Source organism: Carcharhinus amblyrhynchos, chromosome 6, assembly GCF_965287045.1.
Source record: "Carcharhinus amblyrhynchos chromosome 6, sCarAmb.v2.hapA, whole genome shotgun sequence".
NCBI classification, from domain to species: Eukaryota; Metazoa; Chordata; class Chondrichthyes; order Carcharhiniformes; family Carcharhinidae; genus Carcharhinus; species Carcharhinus amblyrhynchos.
The window spans coordinates 67690347-67709112 of record NC_137329.1 but is presented as its reverse complement, the minus strand read 5'-3'; the positions used below and the strand labels follow the sequence as shown (position 1 = coordinate 67709112).

At 44.9% G+C, this 18766-nt stretch overlaps 1 protein-coding gene across 2 annotated transcripts in view; it reads left to right on the top strand.

The window, feature by feature from the left end:
* Positions 1–18502, top strand: part of LOC145343983 (transcription factor ETV6-like) — a 50946-nt gene extending 32444 nt beyond the window's left edge. For both annotated transcript variants that reach the window (XM_080190581.1, XM_080190582.1), the window contains 3 exons: positions 1935–2077; positions 14628–14728; positions 15269–18502. In XM_080190581.1, coding sequence (XP_080046707.1) covers positions 1935–2077; positions 14628–14728; positions 15269–15374 — 350 coding nt within the window. In that variant the 3' untranslated portion in view covers positions 15375–18502. The remainder of the gene's footprint in view (positions 1–1934; positions 2078–14627; positions 14729–15268) is intronic.
* Positions 18503–18766: the final 264 nt, after the last annotated feature.

The window sequence follows — 18766 nt, the reverse complement described above, 5'->3', positions numbered from 1 at the left end:
ACAACAGATAAATGAACATCGCTCGACAGTCACCAGGCAAGACTGTTCTCTTCCTGTTGGGGAACATTTCAGCAATCACAGGCATTCGGTCTCTGATCTTCGGGTAAGCGTTCTCTAAGGCAGCCTTCACGACCCACGACAGCGCAGAGTCGCTGAGCAGAGACTGATAGCAAGTTCCGCACACATGAGGACAGCCTCAACCGGGTTCTTGGGTTCATGTCACATTATCTGTAACCCCCATGACTTGCCTGGGCTTGTAAAATCTCACTAACTGTCCTGGCTGGAGAGAATTCATATCTCTTTAAGATGTGCTTAATGTTCTCTCCACTCACATTGTTTGTACCTTTAAAACTCGATTACCTGTAAAGGCTCACATTCCAACCATTATTTTGTAAATTGAGGTTGTGTCTTTATATGCCTTGTTTGTGAACAGAACTCCCACTTACCTGACGAAGGACAAGTGCTCCGAAATTTAGTGGCTTTTGTTACCAAATAAACCTGTTGGACTTTAACCTGGTGTTGTGAGACTTCTCACTGTCCTCTCTGTCTCGGCAGAGTTGTTGAGGATTGTCTGGGTCTCAGAACCCTCTCCCAGGCTCAGAGCCCAGTGACGCTCAATACCTTACCCAGCTGCACCATGACCAGGAATAGTCCACTTGTTAGGAGCCCCTGTGGTTAAAGACCCTTCAGCCACAGGAAGAGCCTGGACTCGGTGAGCTGACCCACTGTATTCACTTTTATCAGTCCAAATTGTGATGCCTTCCACTGTGAAACAGGCCACTCATACCAGACTGGACATGGTTTATAAGAATGGCCAAGTTTATTGATGGCAATGGTGCACTCAGGTATTGAGAGCTTGCATACATAATGGGTCTTTAATTCCCAGGCGCAATCATTTTAATGGAGGAAATGAAGCACCAATTTGCACACAGCAAGATCCCACAATATTATGATAAAATAACCTAGTTTTGGTGTGGCTGGAGGAATAAGTCATAGAATCCTACAGTGCAGATGGAGGCCATTTGGCCCATCAAATCTGCACCGACCACGATCCCACTCGGGCCCCATCCCTATAACTCTATGCATTTACCCTAGCTAGTCTCCTTGACAGTAAGGGGCAATGATGTGGGCACAGTAAGAAGTCTCACAACACAAGGTTAAAGTCCAACAGGATTATTTGGTAGCACAAGCTTTTAGAGTGCTGTTCCTTACTCACCTGATGAAGGAGCAGTGCTCTGAAACTTGTGCTACCAAATAACCCTTTTGGATTTTAACCTGGTGTTGTGAGACTTCTTACTAATGGGCAATTTAGCAAGGTTAATCCACCTAACCTGCATCTCTTTGAACTGTGGGAGGAAACCAGGGCACCCATAGGAAACCCAAACAGACATGGGCAAAAGTGCAAACATGAAACAGACAGTGACCCAAGGCTGGAATTGAACCTGGGCCGCTGGTGCTGTGAGGTAACAGTGCTAATCACTATGCCTCCTAAGTATTGGTGGGGAAACTGGGAGAACTGGCAGAGTCTTCCGATTGTGCCTTGATGGTGACTGAGCGCCCTGGAGCAAGAGATGGGCTTTGGGTTTAACATCTGTTAGCGCAGTGTCAATCTGGATAATGGGTTCATATCCCTGGAATGTGACAGGAACAGATCATCTTCCGAGAGAGTGAGAGGATGGAGGCGAGAATGCGAAGGGGGGCCCGAGAGAATGCGGGGGCAGAGGGGTGGGGGCGAGAGAGGGTGGTGAGGGGGTGCGTGAGACAGGGTGGGGGGGTGAGAGGGCAGGGAGGGTTGCTTACACCTGAGGCCCCAGTCAAACAGTCTTGGTGCTAAGTCAGAGACATTTTAAATCAGGAACTTTCAGCAAAATCCAAATGACAGCCTATGAAAGGTTGAAGGTCACTGATGTGACTGTCCTGTTGCTCCCTCACAGACTGCAGGCTACTCTGGGACTATGTTTATCAGCTCCTGTCAGACAGCAGGTACGAAGCTTTCATCCGATGGGAAGACCACGAGTCCAAGGTTTTCCGAATTGTGGATCCGAATGGACTGGCACGCCTATGGGGAAACCATAAGGTAAAACTTTCACTTGGTGACCTCTCAGTACTGAAGTCCCACAGGGCTCGGGGGTTGTTGACTTGGGGGGGCAGAGAGTGAGAGAGAGAGAGAGAGACGGAGTGCAGACTTGGAGAGAGAGAGGGAGTGCAGACTTAGAAAGAGAGAGAGGGAGTGCAGACTTGGAGAGAGAGAGAGACGGAGTGCAGACTTGGGGAGAGAGAGAGACAGAGTGCAGACTTGGAGAGAGAGAGGGAGTGCAGACTTAGAAAGAGAGAGAGGGAGTGCAGACTTGGAGAGAGAGAGAGATGGAGTGCAGACTTGGGGAGAGAGAGAGCGAGATGGAGCGCAGACTTGGAGAGAGAGAGAGAGATGGAGTGCAGACTTGGAGAGAGAGAGAGATGGAGTGCAGACTTGGAGAGCGAGATGGAGTGCAGACTTGGGGAGAGAGAGAGAGAGATGGAGTGCAGACTTGGGGAGAGAGAGAGAGATGGAGTGCAGACTTGGGGGGAGAGAGAGAGAGAGAGATGGAGTGCAGACTTGGGGAGAGAGAGAGATGGAGTGCAGACTTGGGGAGAGAGAGAGATGGAGTGCAGACTTGGGGAGAGAGAGAGATGGAGCGCAGACTTGGAGAGAGAGAGAGATGGAGCGCAGACTTGGGGAGAGAGAGAGATGGAGCGCAAACGGGGGTGCGGGGAATCAGAACGCAGACTGGGGGAGAGGGAGAGACCGAGTGCAGACTGAGAGTGAGAAAAAGATGGAGCACAGACTGGAAGAGAGAGAAATATGGAACGCAGGCAGGGGGGAAGAGAGAGAGGGATGGAGTGCACTCTTCCCAGGGATTTGTTGTAGTTCCTGCAATAGCCACTTCTTCTGGCACTGCTGGCCAACCTGTCTCTGAGGGCTGCACAGTAAGAAGTCTCACAACACCAGGTTAGAGTCCAACCAGTTTATTTGATAATAATCCCACAAGCTTTCGGAAATGGTGTTCCTTTGTCAGGTGGGTGGAAGGAGCGCCGTTACCGAAAGCTTGTGGGATTACTATCAAATAAACTGGTTGAACTCTAACCTGGTGTTGTGAGACTTCTTACTGTGTTTGCCCCAGTCCAACGCCGGCATCTTTACATCTGAGGGCTGCATGCATTCCTCCCATTCATTCCTGATAGGCTGTCAGATTTGAAGTCAGTGAGGTACCAACCAACTTTTCAACTGGGGACATGAGCAGAGCAAGCAATGTGTCCCCACCCGTTCCTGTAAAATTCACCCCAGCGAAGGAGGCCCAGATTCTGGCTCCCTCATAACTAATGGGGCACGGGTGGTACGATAGCACAGTGATAAGCACTGCTGCTTCGCAGCGCCAGGGACCCGGGTTTGATTCCCTGCTTGGATCATGGTCAGTGTGGAGTTTGCACGTTCTCCCCACGTTTGCATAGGTTTCTTCCGGATGCTCCGGTTTCCTCTTTCATTATGAAAATTGTGCTGGTTAGCTGCATTGACTCGAACACGTACTGGACTGTGGCAATTAGGGGAATTTCACAGTAACTTCATTGCAGTGTTAATGTAAGCCTTATGACTAATAAATAAACTTTCAAAGAACCATAGAAAATTACAGCTCAGAAACAGGCCTTTTGGCCCTTCTTGTCTGTGCCGAACCATTTTTTGCCTAGTCCCACTGACCTGCTCTTGAACCATATCCCTCCGCACCCCTCTCATCCATGAACCCGTCCAAGTTTTTCTTAAATGTTAAAAGTGACCCCGCGTTTACCACTTTATCCGGCAGCTCATTCCACACTCCCACCACTCTGTGTGAAGAAGCCCCCCCTAATATTCCCTTTAAACTTTTCTCTTAACCCATGCCCTCTGGTTTTTTTCTCCCCCAGCCTCAGTGGCTTGCATTCACTCCATCTATACCCATCAAAATCTTATACACCTCTATCAAATCTCCCCTCATTCTTCTACACTCCAGGGAATAAAGTCCTAACCTATTCAATCTCTCTCTGTAACTCAGCTTCTCAAGTCCTGGCACCATCCTTGTGAACCTTCTCTGAACTCTTTCAACCTTATTTATATCCTTCCTGTAACTAGGTGACCAAAACTGTACACAATACTCTAAATTCGGCCTCACCAATGCCTTATATAACCTTACCATAACACTCCAACTTTTACACTCGATACTCCGATTTGTAAAGGCCAATGTACCAAAAGCACTCTTTACGACCCTATCCACCTGTGATGTCACCTGGCAATTTCTTTTTCTTCCTCCTCATATTAATCATAACTCCTTATTATAATGAAGGGCAGAAGTTATAGCTGGGGGAAAGGTAATTATGAGGCTATTAGGCAAGATTTAGGATACATAGGGTGGAGTAGGAAATTGCAGGGGCTGGGAACATCTGAAATGTGGAGCTTATTCAAGGAGCAGCCACTGCGAGTCCTCGATAAATATGTACCTGTCAGCCAGGGAGGAAGTGGTAGAGTGAGGGAACCGTGGTGTACGAAGGAAGTTGTATCTCTGGTGACGAGGAAGAAGGAGGCTTATGTAAAGATGAGACGTGAAGGCTCAGTTAGGGCACTGGAGAGTTATGAAATAGCCACGAAGGAGCTAAAGAGAGAGTTAAGAAGAGCTAGAAGAGGACATGAGATGACTTTGGAGGATAGGATCAAGGAAAATCCTAAAGCTTTCTACAGGTATGTTAAGAATAAAAGATTGGTTAGGGCAAGATTAGGGCCAGTCAGAGACAGCAGTGGGGAGTTGTGCGTGGAACCTGAAGAGATAGGAGAGGCACTGAATGAGTATTTTTTGACAGTATTCACGCAGGAGAAAGTCAGTGTAGTCCAGGAGAATACTGCGATACCAGGTAGTAGACTAGATGAGATTGAGGTACATAAGGAGGAGGTGTTGGCAATTCTTGAGAGTGTGAAAATAGATAAGTCCCCTGGGCCAGATGGGATTTACCCTAGGATTCTCTGGGAGGCTAGGGAGGAGATTGCAGAGCCTTTGGCTTTGATCTTCATGTCGTCATTGGCTTCAGGTATAGTGCTGGAAGACTGGAGGATAGCAAATGTTGCCCCCTTGTTCAAGAAGGGGAGTAGAGACCATCCCGGGAATTATAGACCAGTGAGCCTTACTTCTGTTATGGGCAAAGTTTTGGAAAGAATTATAAGGGATAGGACTTATAATCATCTAGAGGGGAATAAATTGATTAGGGATAGTCAACACGGTTTTGTGAAGGGTAGGTCGTGCCTCACAAACCTTATCAAGTTTTTTGAAAAGGTGACCAAAGAGGTGGATAAGGGTAAGGCAGTTGTCGTGGCGTATATGGATTTTAGCAAAGATTTTGATAAGGTTCCCCATGGTAGGCTACTGCAGAAAATGCAGATGCATGGGATTGAGGGTGATTTAGCAGTTTGGATCAGGAATTGGCTAGCTGATAGAAGACAGAGGGTGGTGGTTGATGGGAAATATGCAACCTGGAGTGCAGTTACAAGTGGTGTACCTCAAGGATCTGTTTTGGGGCCACTGCTGTTTGTCATTTTTATAAATGACCTAGATGAGGGTGTAGAAGGATGGATTAGTAAATTTGCTGACGACACCAAGGTCGGAGGAGTTGTAGACAGTGAGGGTAGATGTTACAGTTTGCAGAGAGACATAGATAAGCTGCAGAGCTGGGCCAAGAGGTGGCACATGGAGTTTAATACGGAAAAGTGTGAGGTGGTTCACTTTGGTAAGAATAACAGGAATACAGAATATAGGGCTAATGGAAGGACTCTTAGTAGTGTGGACGAGCAGAGGGACTTCGGGGTACATGTGCATAGCTCCCTGAAAGTTGGCACCCAGGTTGATAAGGTTGTTAAGAAGGCGTTCGGTGTGTTGGCTTTTATTGGTAGAGGGATTGAATTTCGGGGCCTTGAGGTTATGTTACAACTGTACAAAACTCTGGTGCGGCCGCACTTGGAGTATTGTGTACAGTCCTGGTCGCCGCATTATAAGAAAGATGTGGAGGCGTTGGAAAGGGTGCAGAGGAGGTTTACCAGGATGTTGCCTGGTATGGTGGGAAGGTCTTATGAGGAAAGGCTGAGGGACTTGACGTTATTTTCATTGGAGAGAAGAAGGTTATGAGGTGACCTGATTGAGGCATACAAGATGATCAATGGATTGGATAGGGTGGACAGTGAGAGCCTTTTACCTCGGATGGAGATGGCTAACACAAGGGGACATAGCTTTAAATTAAGGGGTGGTAATTATAGGACAGATGTCAGAGGTAGGTTCTTTACTCAGAGGGTAGTAAGGTCGTGGAATGCCCTGCCTGCAGCAGTTGTGAACTCGCCAACTTTAAGGGTGTTCAAATGGTCTGTGGATAGGCATATGGATAACATTGGAATAGTTTAGGTTAGAGGGTCATTAGATTGGTTCCACTGGTCGGTGCAACATCGAGGGCCGAAGGGCCTGTACTGCGCTGTAATGTTCTATGTTCTATGTTCCTCTCAACTGGGGACAGCACAGTGATTAGCACGGCTGCCTCACAGTGTCAGGGACCTGGGTTCAATTCTGGCCTTGGGTCACTGTCTGTGTGGAGTTTGCACATTCTCCCCCCTGTCTGCGAGGGTTTCTTCTGGGTGCTCCAGTTTCCTCTCACGGTTCAAAGATGTGTGGTTTAGGTTAACTGGCCATGATAAATTGCCCTTTGTGTCAGGGTGACTAAGAGTAAATAAGTGGAGTTACGGGGATAGAGCCTAGATGGGATTGTCATCAATGCAGACTTGATGGGCCAAATGGCCTCCTTCTGTAATGAAGGTATTCTATGATGCTATAATGCCTCTGATCACATGATAATGATGGATGAGGAAGATTCATATCTTCATATATATCTATCTTCATCCAACCAAACAGTTCCTGAAGCTCATATGATCCAGTTGCTAATGATTGTACACCTCAATCCTAATGAGGTTAAAAAGCTAACATTTTGTGAAACGAGGAATCATTTTCTACACTCCTTCTGACACATGAACCTGTCCCATGGATTTCTGTTGGTGTAGCTTTTTGAATTCCTACTTTGCTTTTGTATTCTAAAGTAAAAGCAAAATCCTGCAGATGCTGAAGATCTGAAATCAAGAAAGTGGTTCCAAAGTAGAGTCACAATAGTCACACAGTGTTAACTTTGATTGTCCCTTTAAAGATGCCACTGAGTCTTTCTAGTACTTTCCATTTTTATTACTTTTGTAGTCAAGGAGCTGAATTTTACGTAGTCAAGAAGACGTATTTTTTAAAAAATGGTAGGCATGAGCTGAATGCGGAAGTCCTGCCCTTGTTTCCAACAGATACAGTATTTGTCAGTAGGGAAAAAGAGACCAGGGCAAGGTTCAAAGAGGAGGAAAATCCAAACTCAGTGCTGTGTTTAAACACACCTCATTTTGGCTGCTGCATGTAGCTTCGCCCTGTGGAGGATATGAGTTGATGGATGAATTGATAGGGCAGAAATAAACACTTTTGAAGAATGGAAAGTTATATTTAACCGTTATGATCTGAAGTTTCTTCAGATCCCCTGCTCTGTAAATGACCAAGAAAATTGGCTGTAGCTGTGAGTGATTGTTTAAAATCCCTGTTTTGAGTGTTATGATTGCTGGGACAGTTGGAGCGTCTGTAGAAGCAGTTTCAATTGAATTATAATTGAAACTGAATGTGAATGCTTGGCTAAGTTTCAAAAGTTGTCAAGTTCTTTTTAGCAGCATGTTCTGAGCTCACAGTTTAAAATAGAGTTGACATTTTAAAAAGGCCAATGATGGAATAAGGATTTAAACATAAGTTTGTTTTTATAAGAGATTAACCATTAAAGATTTAAAAGCCTTAGGGCTCTCATGTTTTGGAAATTATTCCAAGTCTGTATGGTGAGACCTGCTAGATTTTTGAAATTTACTTGATTTGAACTCAACATGGTTTCTGATGATTGCACAATCTTCAGCAAGATTTGCAGCTCTTCAGGTACTGAAGCAGTCCATATCCAAATGTAGCAAGACCTAGATAATCTCCAGGCTTGGACTGACAAATGGGGAGTAACTTTTGCACCATTTCTTTTCATTTAGCGATGGTAGTGTAGTGATGAGCATGGCTGCTTCCCAAGCAGTTGACCTGTGTTTGATTCTATAGACATAAGCTAGTTGGGTATAGAAGGATATGGGCAAAACATGGGTAATTGGGACTAGCTTAGGGGTTAAAAAAGGGGCAGCATGGACAAGTTGGGCCAAGTGGCCTCTTTCCACGCTATATGACACACAAGTGCCAGGCAATGCCCATCTCCAAGAATCTAACCAATTATGTTCAATTACCTATTCATAGTTGAATTCCTCACCATCAACATCTAGTCACCATAGAATAGTGACAGTAGTGTGTACCATCTGCAAGATATACTGCAGGAACTCACCAAGGCTCTTTCAATCCCACGACCACTAGGTGCATTGACCCAAACAGGCACCAGAGTGTGGCGACTAGGGGAATTTCACAGTAACTTAATTGAAGTGTTAATGTAAATCTTACTTGTGACTAATAAATAAACTTCACTTTTATCATGGGATACATGGGAACCACACCCCATGGAGGTTCCTCTCCAAACCATTCACCATCTTGACTTGGAAATATATTGCCGTTCCTGTCACTGGGTCAGAATCCTGGAATTCCCACCCTAACAGGACTGTGTGTGTTACCTACACTTCAGGGACTGAACCAGTTCAAGAAGGTGACTCACCACTACGTTCTGAAAGGCAACTAGGAATGGGCAATAAATGCTGGCCTCACCAGCGAAGCCCACATTCCATGAAAGAAAGAGTATCTGAAAACAATATTTTTTATGTTAATAAAATCCTTTACTTACCTTCTGGATCTTTCTTCATTCTATCTCTTACTATTTTTAATCTTTAGGTACCATTTCTTCTTTTCAGATTTTTTTTTTAGTTTTACTGTTCCTGGCTTGGCGTTTATCTTCCTTTTTGAACATAAGATCTAGGAGCAGGAGTAGGCCATCTGGCCCCTCGAGCCTGCTCCGCCATTCAATAAAATCATGGCCGATCTTTTTGTGGACTCAGTTCCACTTACCCGCCCACTCACCATAACCCTTAATTCCTTTACTGTTCAAAAAATTGATTTGTTCTTGCCTTAAAAACATTCACTGAGGGAGCCTCAAACTGCTTCATACAGCTTCAAACATTTCAAACCCAGCCAAAAGACTTCAATAATCCTCTGGATGTGGTGCAGTGAACCATCTTGAACCAAAAGTGCTATGCCTTTTGACGTAAGAGTTAGGAGCAGGTTTGATTTATTATTGTCACATGTATTATTACAGTAAAAAGCATTGTTTCTTGCATGCTATACAGACACAGCATTCTGTTCATTGAGAAGGTAACGAGAGAGTGCAGGATATAGTGTTACAGCCATAGCTAGGGTTTAGAGAAAGATCAATTTAATAAGAGGTAAGTGCATTCAAACGTTTGATGGCTCAGACTTTTATATCTTTTTCCTGACAGAACAAGGTAGAAGAGAGAACGTCTAGGGTATGTGGCATCCTTAATTATGTTGCCTGCTTTTCGAGGCAGCAGGCCATGTAGACAGTGTCTATGGATGGGAGGCTAGTTTGCATGATGGACTAAGCTTCATTCATGAAATTTTTGTGGTCTTGGACAGAGCTGGAGCTATACCAAACTGTGATATAACCAGAAATAATGTTTTATATGGTGATTTTGTAAAAGTTGTTGAAAGTCATAGCAGACATGCCAAATTTCCTTAGCTTCCTGAGAAAGTAGAGGCATTGATGGGCTTTCTAAACTATAGTGTCAGCATGGAGGGACTAAGACAGGTTGTTAGTGATCTGGACACCTAGAAACATGAAGCTCTTGACCATTTCCACTTTGTCCCCATCGATGTAAACAGGGGCATGTTTTCCACTACGTTTCCTGAAGTTGGTGACTATCTCCTTCATTTTGTTGACATTGAGGAAATGTCATTGAGGATTATTGTTGTTTCACAAGTTCACCAGATTCTCTATCTCTTTCCTGTACTCTGTCTCATCATTGTTTGAGATCCGACCCCACTGTGGTGGTGTCATCAGCAAACTTGAAAATCAAGTTGAGAGGAATTTGGCCATACAGTCGTAGATGTATAAGGAGTAGAGGAAAGGGCTGAGGACACAATCTTGTGGAGCACCGGTGTTGAGGATGATTGTGGAGGAGGTTTTTTTGAGGTCTGCGGGTGAAGAAAACTAGGATCCAGTTACAGAGAGAGGAGCCGACCACCATGCCATGGAGTTTGGAGATAAGTTTTGTCAGACTAATGGTGTTGAAAACTGAGCTATAGTCAATAAGTAGGAATCTGATACAGGTGTCATTGTTATCCTGGTGTTCCAGAGTTGGATGTAGGGCCAGGGAGAGGTGTGTACTGTGGACCTGTTACGGCAATAGGCAAGCTGTAGTGGATCCAGGCAATATGGGAGGCCGAAATTGATCTGTGCCATGTCTAACCTTTCATAGACCATTCAGCCCTTTGAACCTGCTCCAACATTCAATAAGATAATGGCTGATCTGATTGTAATCTCAACTCTACATTCCTCCTGTCCCCCCCATAACCCCTGACTCCTGTCTAACTCAGCTTTGAATATATTCACTGTCTCAATCTCCACCGCTCTTGAAAGACAAATAACCCTTTGAGAGAAAAGATTCCCTTCATCTCCCTCTTAAATGGGAGATTCTTGTGTCTCTTAGTTCTAGGCAATTCTAAAAAGGGAAGCATCTCAGCATCTGCTCTGTAGAACCTTCTCAGAAGCCTATATTTCAGTAAGACTACCTCTCACTCTTCTAAGCTCCAATGAGTAAAGGTCCAACCTCCTTAACCTTTTCTCATTTATCCCAGTGAATTGTCTCTGAACTGCTTTCAGTGCAAGTATATCCCTCTTCGAATAAAATATCAAAACTGTACACAGCTCTCTAGATAGAACATTGAATCGTATAGTGCAGGAACAGAACCTTCAGCCCAAAATGTTGTGCCAAACATGAGCCAAATTAAATTAATCCCTTCTGCCTGCCCTTAGTCCATATCCCGCTATTCCCTGCATATTCATGTACTTATCTAAATGCCCCTATCGTTTCTTCCTCCACCCAGGGAGCATGTTCCAGACACTTATCATTCTCTGTGTAAAACAAAAACTGCCCCTCATTTGAACTTTCATCTAAACGCATGCCCCCTGGTATTAGATATTTCAATTCCTGGAAAAAGATTCTGACTGTCAAGCCTATCTATGCCTCTTATAATTTTATAGACTACCAGGTCTCCCTTCAGCCTCCGCCGCTCCAGAGAAAACAACCCTAATTTGTCCAGCCTCTCCTTATAGCACACACCCTTTAATCCAGGCAGCAACCTGGTAAACCTTTTCTACACCCTCTCCAAAGTCTCCATATCCTTCCTGTAAAGTGGTGACCAGAACTGAACATGATACTCTTAAGTGTAGCCTAACCAAAGTTTTATTAAACTTCTATATGACTCATTCTGACCAATAAAGGCTAGCATGCTGTACCTTCCTATCTACTGGCCACTTTGGGAACTATAGACTTGAACCCCAAGATCCCTCTGTACATCAGTGCTGTTCAGGATCTTGTTTAACATTTGATCTCCCAAACTGCAGCACCTCATACTTGCCCAGATTAAACTCTATCTGCCATTTCTGTGCTCATATCTGCAACTGATCGATATCCCGCTGTATCCTTTGACAACCTTCTACCCTCTGTGGCCTTTCCAATACCTGATGCAATTTAACAAGACTGCCGTAATTTAGTACTCCATTTCCCTTTTAATTTGCCTTCCTGATTACTTGCTGTACCTACAACAGTAGTTACAAAGGAGAGCAAGTGGTTAGCACTGCTACTTCACAGCACCGAGGACCATGGTTCAATTCTGGCCTCAGGTGGCTGTGTGTGGAGTTTGCACGTTCTCTGTGTGTCTGCTTGAGTTTCCTCCAGGTATTCCAGTTACTTGCCGGAGTCCAAAAATGTGTAGGTTAGGTTGATTGGCGATGCTAAATTCACCTGAGTGTCAGGGATGCGTGGAGTAAAAATGTGGGGTTGCAGGATGGGGCCTAGGTAGAATTGTGGTTGGTGCAGACTCGATGGGCTGAATGGCCTCCTTCTGCAGAATGGGAGATTCTATGATACGTACTAACTTTTTGTGATACTTCTTCCAGGACCCCCAGATCCCTCCGGACCTCAGCATTCTTCAGTCTTGTCTTCATGTAAATAATAATGTGCTTTTGTACTTTTTCTGCCAAAGTGGACAACCTCACATTGTCTTGCTAAGCATAGCAGGACCATTTGTTAAATGGACAGGATGGTAAGGGCAGCATAAATTGACAGAATGCCATCAGCGAGTCTTAGGGTCCTAAACATGGTTAAACCTAAAGTATTCTTCAGTATAGAACTCCCTGCCTCTGAATTGAACGTGGATGCATTTAGAGTAGCTAAGAGTAGTGGGCGAGAAGAGGATTGGGACAGGTTTAAATGTCAACAAAGAATGACAAAGAAGTTGATAAAGAAGGGTAGGATAAACTATGAAGCTGGGCTAGCGCTTAATATAAAAAAGGATAGCAAGAGTTTTTATAAATACATAAAAAGGAAGAGGCTGGCTAGGGTGAACGTTGGACCCTTAGAGGATGAGAGGGGGGACTTAGTGGTAGGGGATGGGGAAATGGCTGAGGCCCTGAATAACTTTTTTGTTTCGGTCTTCACGGAGGAGGACGTGAATAATTTGCCGGGTGTTAGCGATGGAAAGATGGTAGGAGTGGAGGGCCTGAATGACATTATTGTTACTAGAGAGGCGGTGCTCGACAGACTGGAGGGACTGATTGTGGACAAGTCCCCAGGACCGGATGGAATGCATCGAAGGGTTCTGAAGGAAATGGCGGAGGTGATAGTGGATGCCTTGGTGATTATTTTCCAAACGTCGCTGGATTCCGGGGAAGTGCCGGAAGATTGGAAAACGGCTAATGTTACGCCGTTGTTTAAGAAGGGTGCCAGGCAAAAGGCGGGGAATTATAGGCCGGTTAGTTTAACGTCTGTTGTAGGAAAAATGTTAGATTCCGTGATCAAGGAGAAAGTAGCGAGGCATCTTGAGGAAAATTGTTTGGTAGAGCAGACGCAGCACGGTTTCGTTAAGGGGAAGTCGTGTCTGACAAATTTATTGGAGTTCTATGAGGATGTGTCTAGGGTGGTGGATAGAGGAGAGCTGGTGGATGTGGTCTTTCTTGATTTTCAGAAGGCGTTTGACAAGGTGCCTCACAAGAGGTTATTGCAGAAGGTCAGGGGGCATGGAGTTGGGGGTAGGGTGTTAGCGTGGATAGAGGATTGGCTGTCAAATAGGCGGCAGAGAGTGGGGGTCAATGGGTGCTATTCGGATTGGCAGTTGGTGACTAGTGGAGTGCCTCAGGGGTTGGTGCTGGGGCCTCAGCTATTTACCATTTATATAGATGATCTGGAGGAGGGAACCGAGTGTATGGTGTCGAAATTTGCTGATGACACCAAGATTGGTGGAACGGCAAATTGTGCGGAGGGTGTGGAGAGTCTGCAGAAGGATCTAGATAGGCTGGGCGAATGGGCCAGGAAATGGCAAATGGAATTTAATGTTGGCAAATGTGAGGTTGTCCACTTTGGTAGGAATAATGGTAGGAAGGACTATTACTTACGTGGTGAAAAACTGCAGCAGGCGACGGTGCAGAGGGACCTCGGGGTCCTTGTGCATGAGTCGCAAAAACTCAGCGTGCAGGTGCAGCAGGTGGTCAGGAAGGCGAATGGGATGCTGGCCTTCATAGCGAGGGGGATTGAATATAAAAGTAGAGAGGTCTTGCTGCAGCTGTACAGGGCACTGGTGAGGCCGCAGCTGGAGTACTGTGTGCAGTTTTGGTCGCCGCACTTACGCAAGGATATTTTGGCCTTGGAGGGAGTGCAGAGGAGGTTTACTAGGCTGATTCTGGAGTTGAGGGGGTTGAACTATGAGGAGAGGCTGAATAAACTAGGCTTGTACTCGTTAGAGTTTAGAAGAATGAGGGGAGATCTCATTGAGACGTAAGATGTTGAATGGGATGGATAGGATAGAGGTGGAGAGGCTCTTCCCGCTTAGAAAGGACAGTAGGACTAGAGGGCACAGCCTCAAGATAAAGGGGGGGCGGTTTAGAACGGAGTTGAGGAGGAACTTCTTCACTCAAAGGGTGGTGAATCTCTGGAATTCTCTGCCCGTTGAGGTGGTGGAGGCTGCCTCGCTAAATATTTTTAAGACGCGGGTTGATGGGTTTTTGATAAGCGAGGGAATTAAGGGTTATGGGGAGAGGGCGGGAATGTGGAACTGAGACACGACAGATCAGCCATGATCTTATTGAATGGCGGGGCAGGCTCGAGGGGCTCGATGGTCTACTCCTGCTCCTATTTCTTATGTTCTTATGTTCTTATGAAGCTGGGTTGTCAAGGAAAACATGTAGTCTTTATTATCTAGCCTATGTAGCCACTGATATACAAATTGTTTAACAAACTAAAATTCTTTCCAAAACAGAACCGAACAAACATGACATATGAAAAGATGTCGAGGGCTCTACGTCATTACTACAAACTGAACATCATCAAGAAGGAGCCCGGGCAACGGCTCTTGTTTAGGTACCGTGAGGGTGGGGAATTGGGGTGGGGGCATTATGGGTGGCTGGGGTCTAGCTTTCGTGAGGGTGGAAACTTGGATTTGGGACATTTTGGATGGCTGGGGTTTAAATTCGAGAGGGTGAGGAATCAGGATGGGGGGTGGGTGCGAGGTGCGCAATGCTGATGGCTGGAGGGGCATTGGCGAACATGGGGTTACTGCTGAGGGTAGCACTGGAATGGTCTGAGGTGGTGGACAGGGAATGTGGGGGTTGGCTACAGATCGTGAGTGGTGATGGGTGCTGTCAGTGGGGTTGTGAAGGTGTGTTGGTAATGGGGCAGTGGCAAAGGTGGGCACGGAGCAGGTCTGGAGAAAGGACATGGTGAGGGAGAGGCTGCAAATGGTAAATGGCTTGAGTGTCAGGGTACAGCTGAGAATGGGGAGGCCATTGAGGAGGAGTAGACATTGAGAGTGGTGCAGAATGGATGGTGAATGGAGGATAGTGAAGGCAGAACTTCCTGCCCATCCTAAGCAGTGGATTTCCTCCCTCAATATCTTGTCAGGTTTATGAAAACCCCGGATGAGATTGTGAACAGTCGGGCTGATCGTCTGGAACATCTGGAGTGCCAAGAAATGGAGGAGCCACTGTACCAGGATGAGGAGTGCTGAGTGCAGTGACTATGGGAACTCTGACTAGAAATGGAGAAGCTGCCCGGACATTGCAACAGCAGGGCCAGAGTGTTGGGAGTGGAGAGTGACTCTTTGTGCAAGTACTGCAGGCACTGAGGTCCACACTGTGCTCCAGTTTATCGCTATATCTACCCTACATCTGCTGCTTTATTTACTGTGACAACTATCAACCTTTCATTGGACCCACAATGATTGGGAGTGGCTGTGGACAAACAGAGGGTGGGCTCCAAACCTGCTTTCCATCTTTGCCATCCCCTCTGGACTCTGTTATAGTTAATGCCAGGCTTCTACAACACAGCAGCTTCCTCAGAACACCAATGACAGGGACTACGGCATCAGAATGGACTGAAAGGCTGTACCTGTCCATGTCAATCTGGGCAGAGGGGTCTCCTGCTGTCTAATGCACTATTACTCTTAATGATTATAACTTGAATTTTAGTGATTTTTTTTATAATAACTGCACAAATGGAATCTCTGCCGCTGTTGGAGCTATCTACATTTTTTTAAAATCAGAAAACACACTTTGTCATGATTCTTTTTAAGCAATGCTACACCTGGAATTAAAATGAAAATGATTAGAGGTGGACACAGTGTTATCGAGTTGGAATTTTGGGATCGCTCTGTGAATCCACAGGGCAATAATCACAAACTTTGACTTTCACCACCTGTCTCAGCAAAAGATTGCAGAAGTATAAATGTTTTCACACACATATTGCTAATGGGCCTATGAAGGTAGCTTGCTGTTTAACTTCCACATGAGCAGTAGGCTTTAATCTGTTCTCCCAAAATCTCTTCTCCTTTCCCTTCAACCACAGATCTGATCAATTCTTAAAATGTTGCAACGATCTCTGCTTTACAAAGTAACTGTGTTCATTTCACAGCTTTGCACCCTTTAATGTGTTTACTGTTAGAATTGTGAAGATATTGGACAGAAAGAGACCATATCAGTGCCATCTGTCTGGTCTAATTGGTCCCACTCCCTTGCTCTTAGAACCATAGAAAAGTTACAGCATGGAAAGAGGCCATTCAGCCTATCAGGTTGACGCTGGCTGAAAAGCAACTAAATGTCTCCAACACTGAGTCCATAGCCTTGCAGGTTCTTCAGGTGCAGGTGCAGATCCAGATAGCTTTTAAGTGAGCTGAGTGTTTCAGCTTCAATCACCAATTCTAGATGCCCAACACCCTCTAGGTGGAAAGGTTTTCTCAATGAGCTCTCTAATCACCTTCAATCTGTGCCCTCTGATAATTAATTGACCCCCTTGGCTAGGGAAACAGGTGTTTCCTGTCTGCCATATCTAGACCCCCTCATCATTTTGTACAGCTCAATTAGATCTAGACAAATACGTGAATAGTATGGGAATAGTGGGATGTGGTCCCCGGAAGTTCAGTCAGTCAGGCAGCATGGTCAGTACAGGCCCGGCAGGCCGAAGAGAGCCTGTTCTTGGGCTGTAATTTTCTTTGGTTTTTTTTAACCCTCAACCCTTTGTTGCAAAGAAAACAACTCAACTTATCAAACCTTTCCTCATAGCTACAATTTTCCAAACCTGGCATCATCTTGATCAATACAAGCAAAGGCCTAGATAAGACCCAGAGAAATTATGTAATATGGTGACCAGAACTCTACACAGAATTCCAGCCATGGCCTAACCAGTGTTTTATACAGTAAAAGAGTCAAAGATTTACAGTATGGAAACAGTCCTTTGGCCCAACTTGTCCATGCCACCCAGCTTTTAACTAATTGCCCACATTTAGCCCCTGTCCCTTTTACCCATGTAACTGCCTAAATGCTTTTTAAAAGATAGAATTGTACCTGTCTCTAGCAGCTTGTTCCAGACATTCACCACCCTGTGTGTGAAAAAATTGCACCTCTGGATCTTTTTGTCTCTCTCCCCTCTCAGCTTAATGTGATGCCCTCAAGTTTTAGAGTACCCTATCTTTGGGAAAAGATGTTGGTCTATTCCCTCATTATTTTATAGACTGCTAAGTTCCCTATGCTGCAGGGAAAAAAAAGTCCCAGTCTATCCAGCCTTTCCTTATAGCTCAAACCATCAAGTCCTGTAGCATCCTAGTAAATCTTTTCTGAATCCCAACTTTTGTGTTCTATACCTTGCCCAATAAATGAAATTATTCCACATGTTTTCTTGACTGTCTTACCTACCTGTTTTGCCACCTTCAAAGGGTCTGTAGACATGTACTGCAAGGTCTCTCACTTCCTCAATTTTCTCAATGTCTTCCCATTTATTGACCTTTGATTTCCCTCCAAATGCATCACTCCTCACTTTTCCTGATTGAATTTCAAACCATTGATATAATTCTGGAGTTGATAGCTGTCCTCTTCACTACACTCTGTGTCATCAGCAAATTTCCTAATCACGCCTCCCACATTTAAGTTGAAATCATTAAAATATACAATAAACAGTTAAGACTCCAAAACTGAGCCCTGTGGAACATCACTGGAAACTGTTTTCCATTCACAAGTATCATCCATCAACCACTATTACCCTTTGTTTCCTGTCAACAAGCCCATTTTGGATCCACCTGGCACCTTCCCTTGTCTCCCATGAGATAGCAGATTGGTCAGAAAAATCTATGTAACATCCACTGAACTAGTGTAATCCTCGTCAATACTCCCTCAGAACAACTCATTTGGTTAATAAGACACGATCCTCCCCTCACAAAACCCATGCTGATATCCCTGATCAATCCCTGCCTTTCTCAGTGACAGTTTATCCTGTCTCTCAGAATTGATTTTGATCATTTGCCCACCACCAAAGTCAGACTGACCAGCCGATAATTTTCTGACCTATCCCTTGCACCCGCTTTTAAATAATGGTACAATATTTGTACATTGCCAGTCCTCTGGTACCTAACCTGTATCGAGTGAGGATTGGAAAATGATCCTTCAAGCATCTGCTCTTTCTTCCCTTGCTTTCTTCAATAGCCATGGATACACTACATATGGCCTTGGTGATTGCTCCACCCTCAAGGATGTTAGTCCTCTCTCACTGTGTTATTGTGTTGACCTTCAGAATAGGGTATGGTGGACAAAGAAACAATTACACAGAATATTTTGTATAACTCAAAATTAATTAAAGGTTACAAAAACACATCGATAAACACTTGAACTGCCTTTTTACTCAACACTTGCTAAAATATTGACTATTTGCTACAACAAACGCTTTGAATTCCAATATTACCCGAAATAATTGTGAGGCAAGTTGATCAGCTGGAGCATCTTCTCCAAATCCACGTGCATTGGTTGTTCTTTCAGGTCAATGCTGCCGATGTCTCTGATGTTCCTTCTTTTATCCAGGTTCTTCTGGTGCTGAGTCTGATACAGTTACGCACCTGGCCCGAGTTCTACTGTCTCA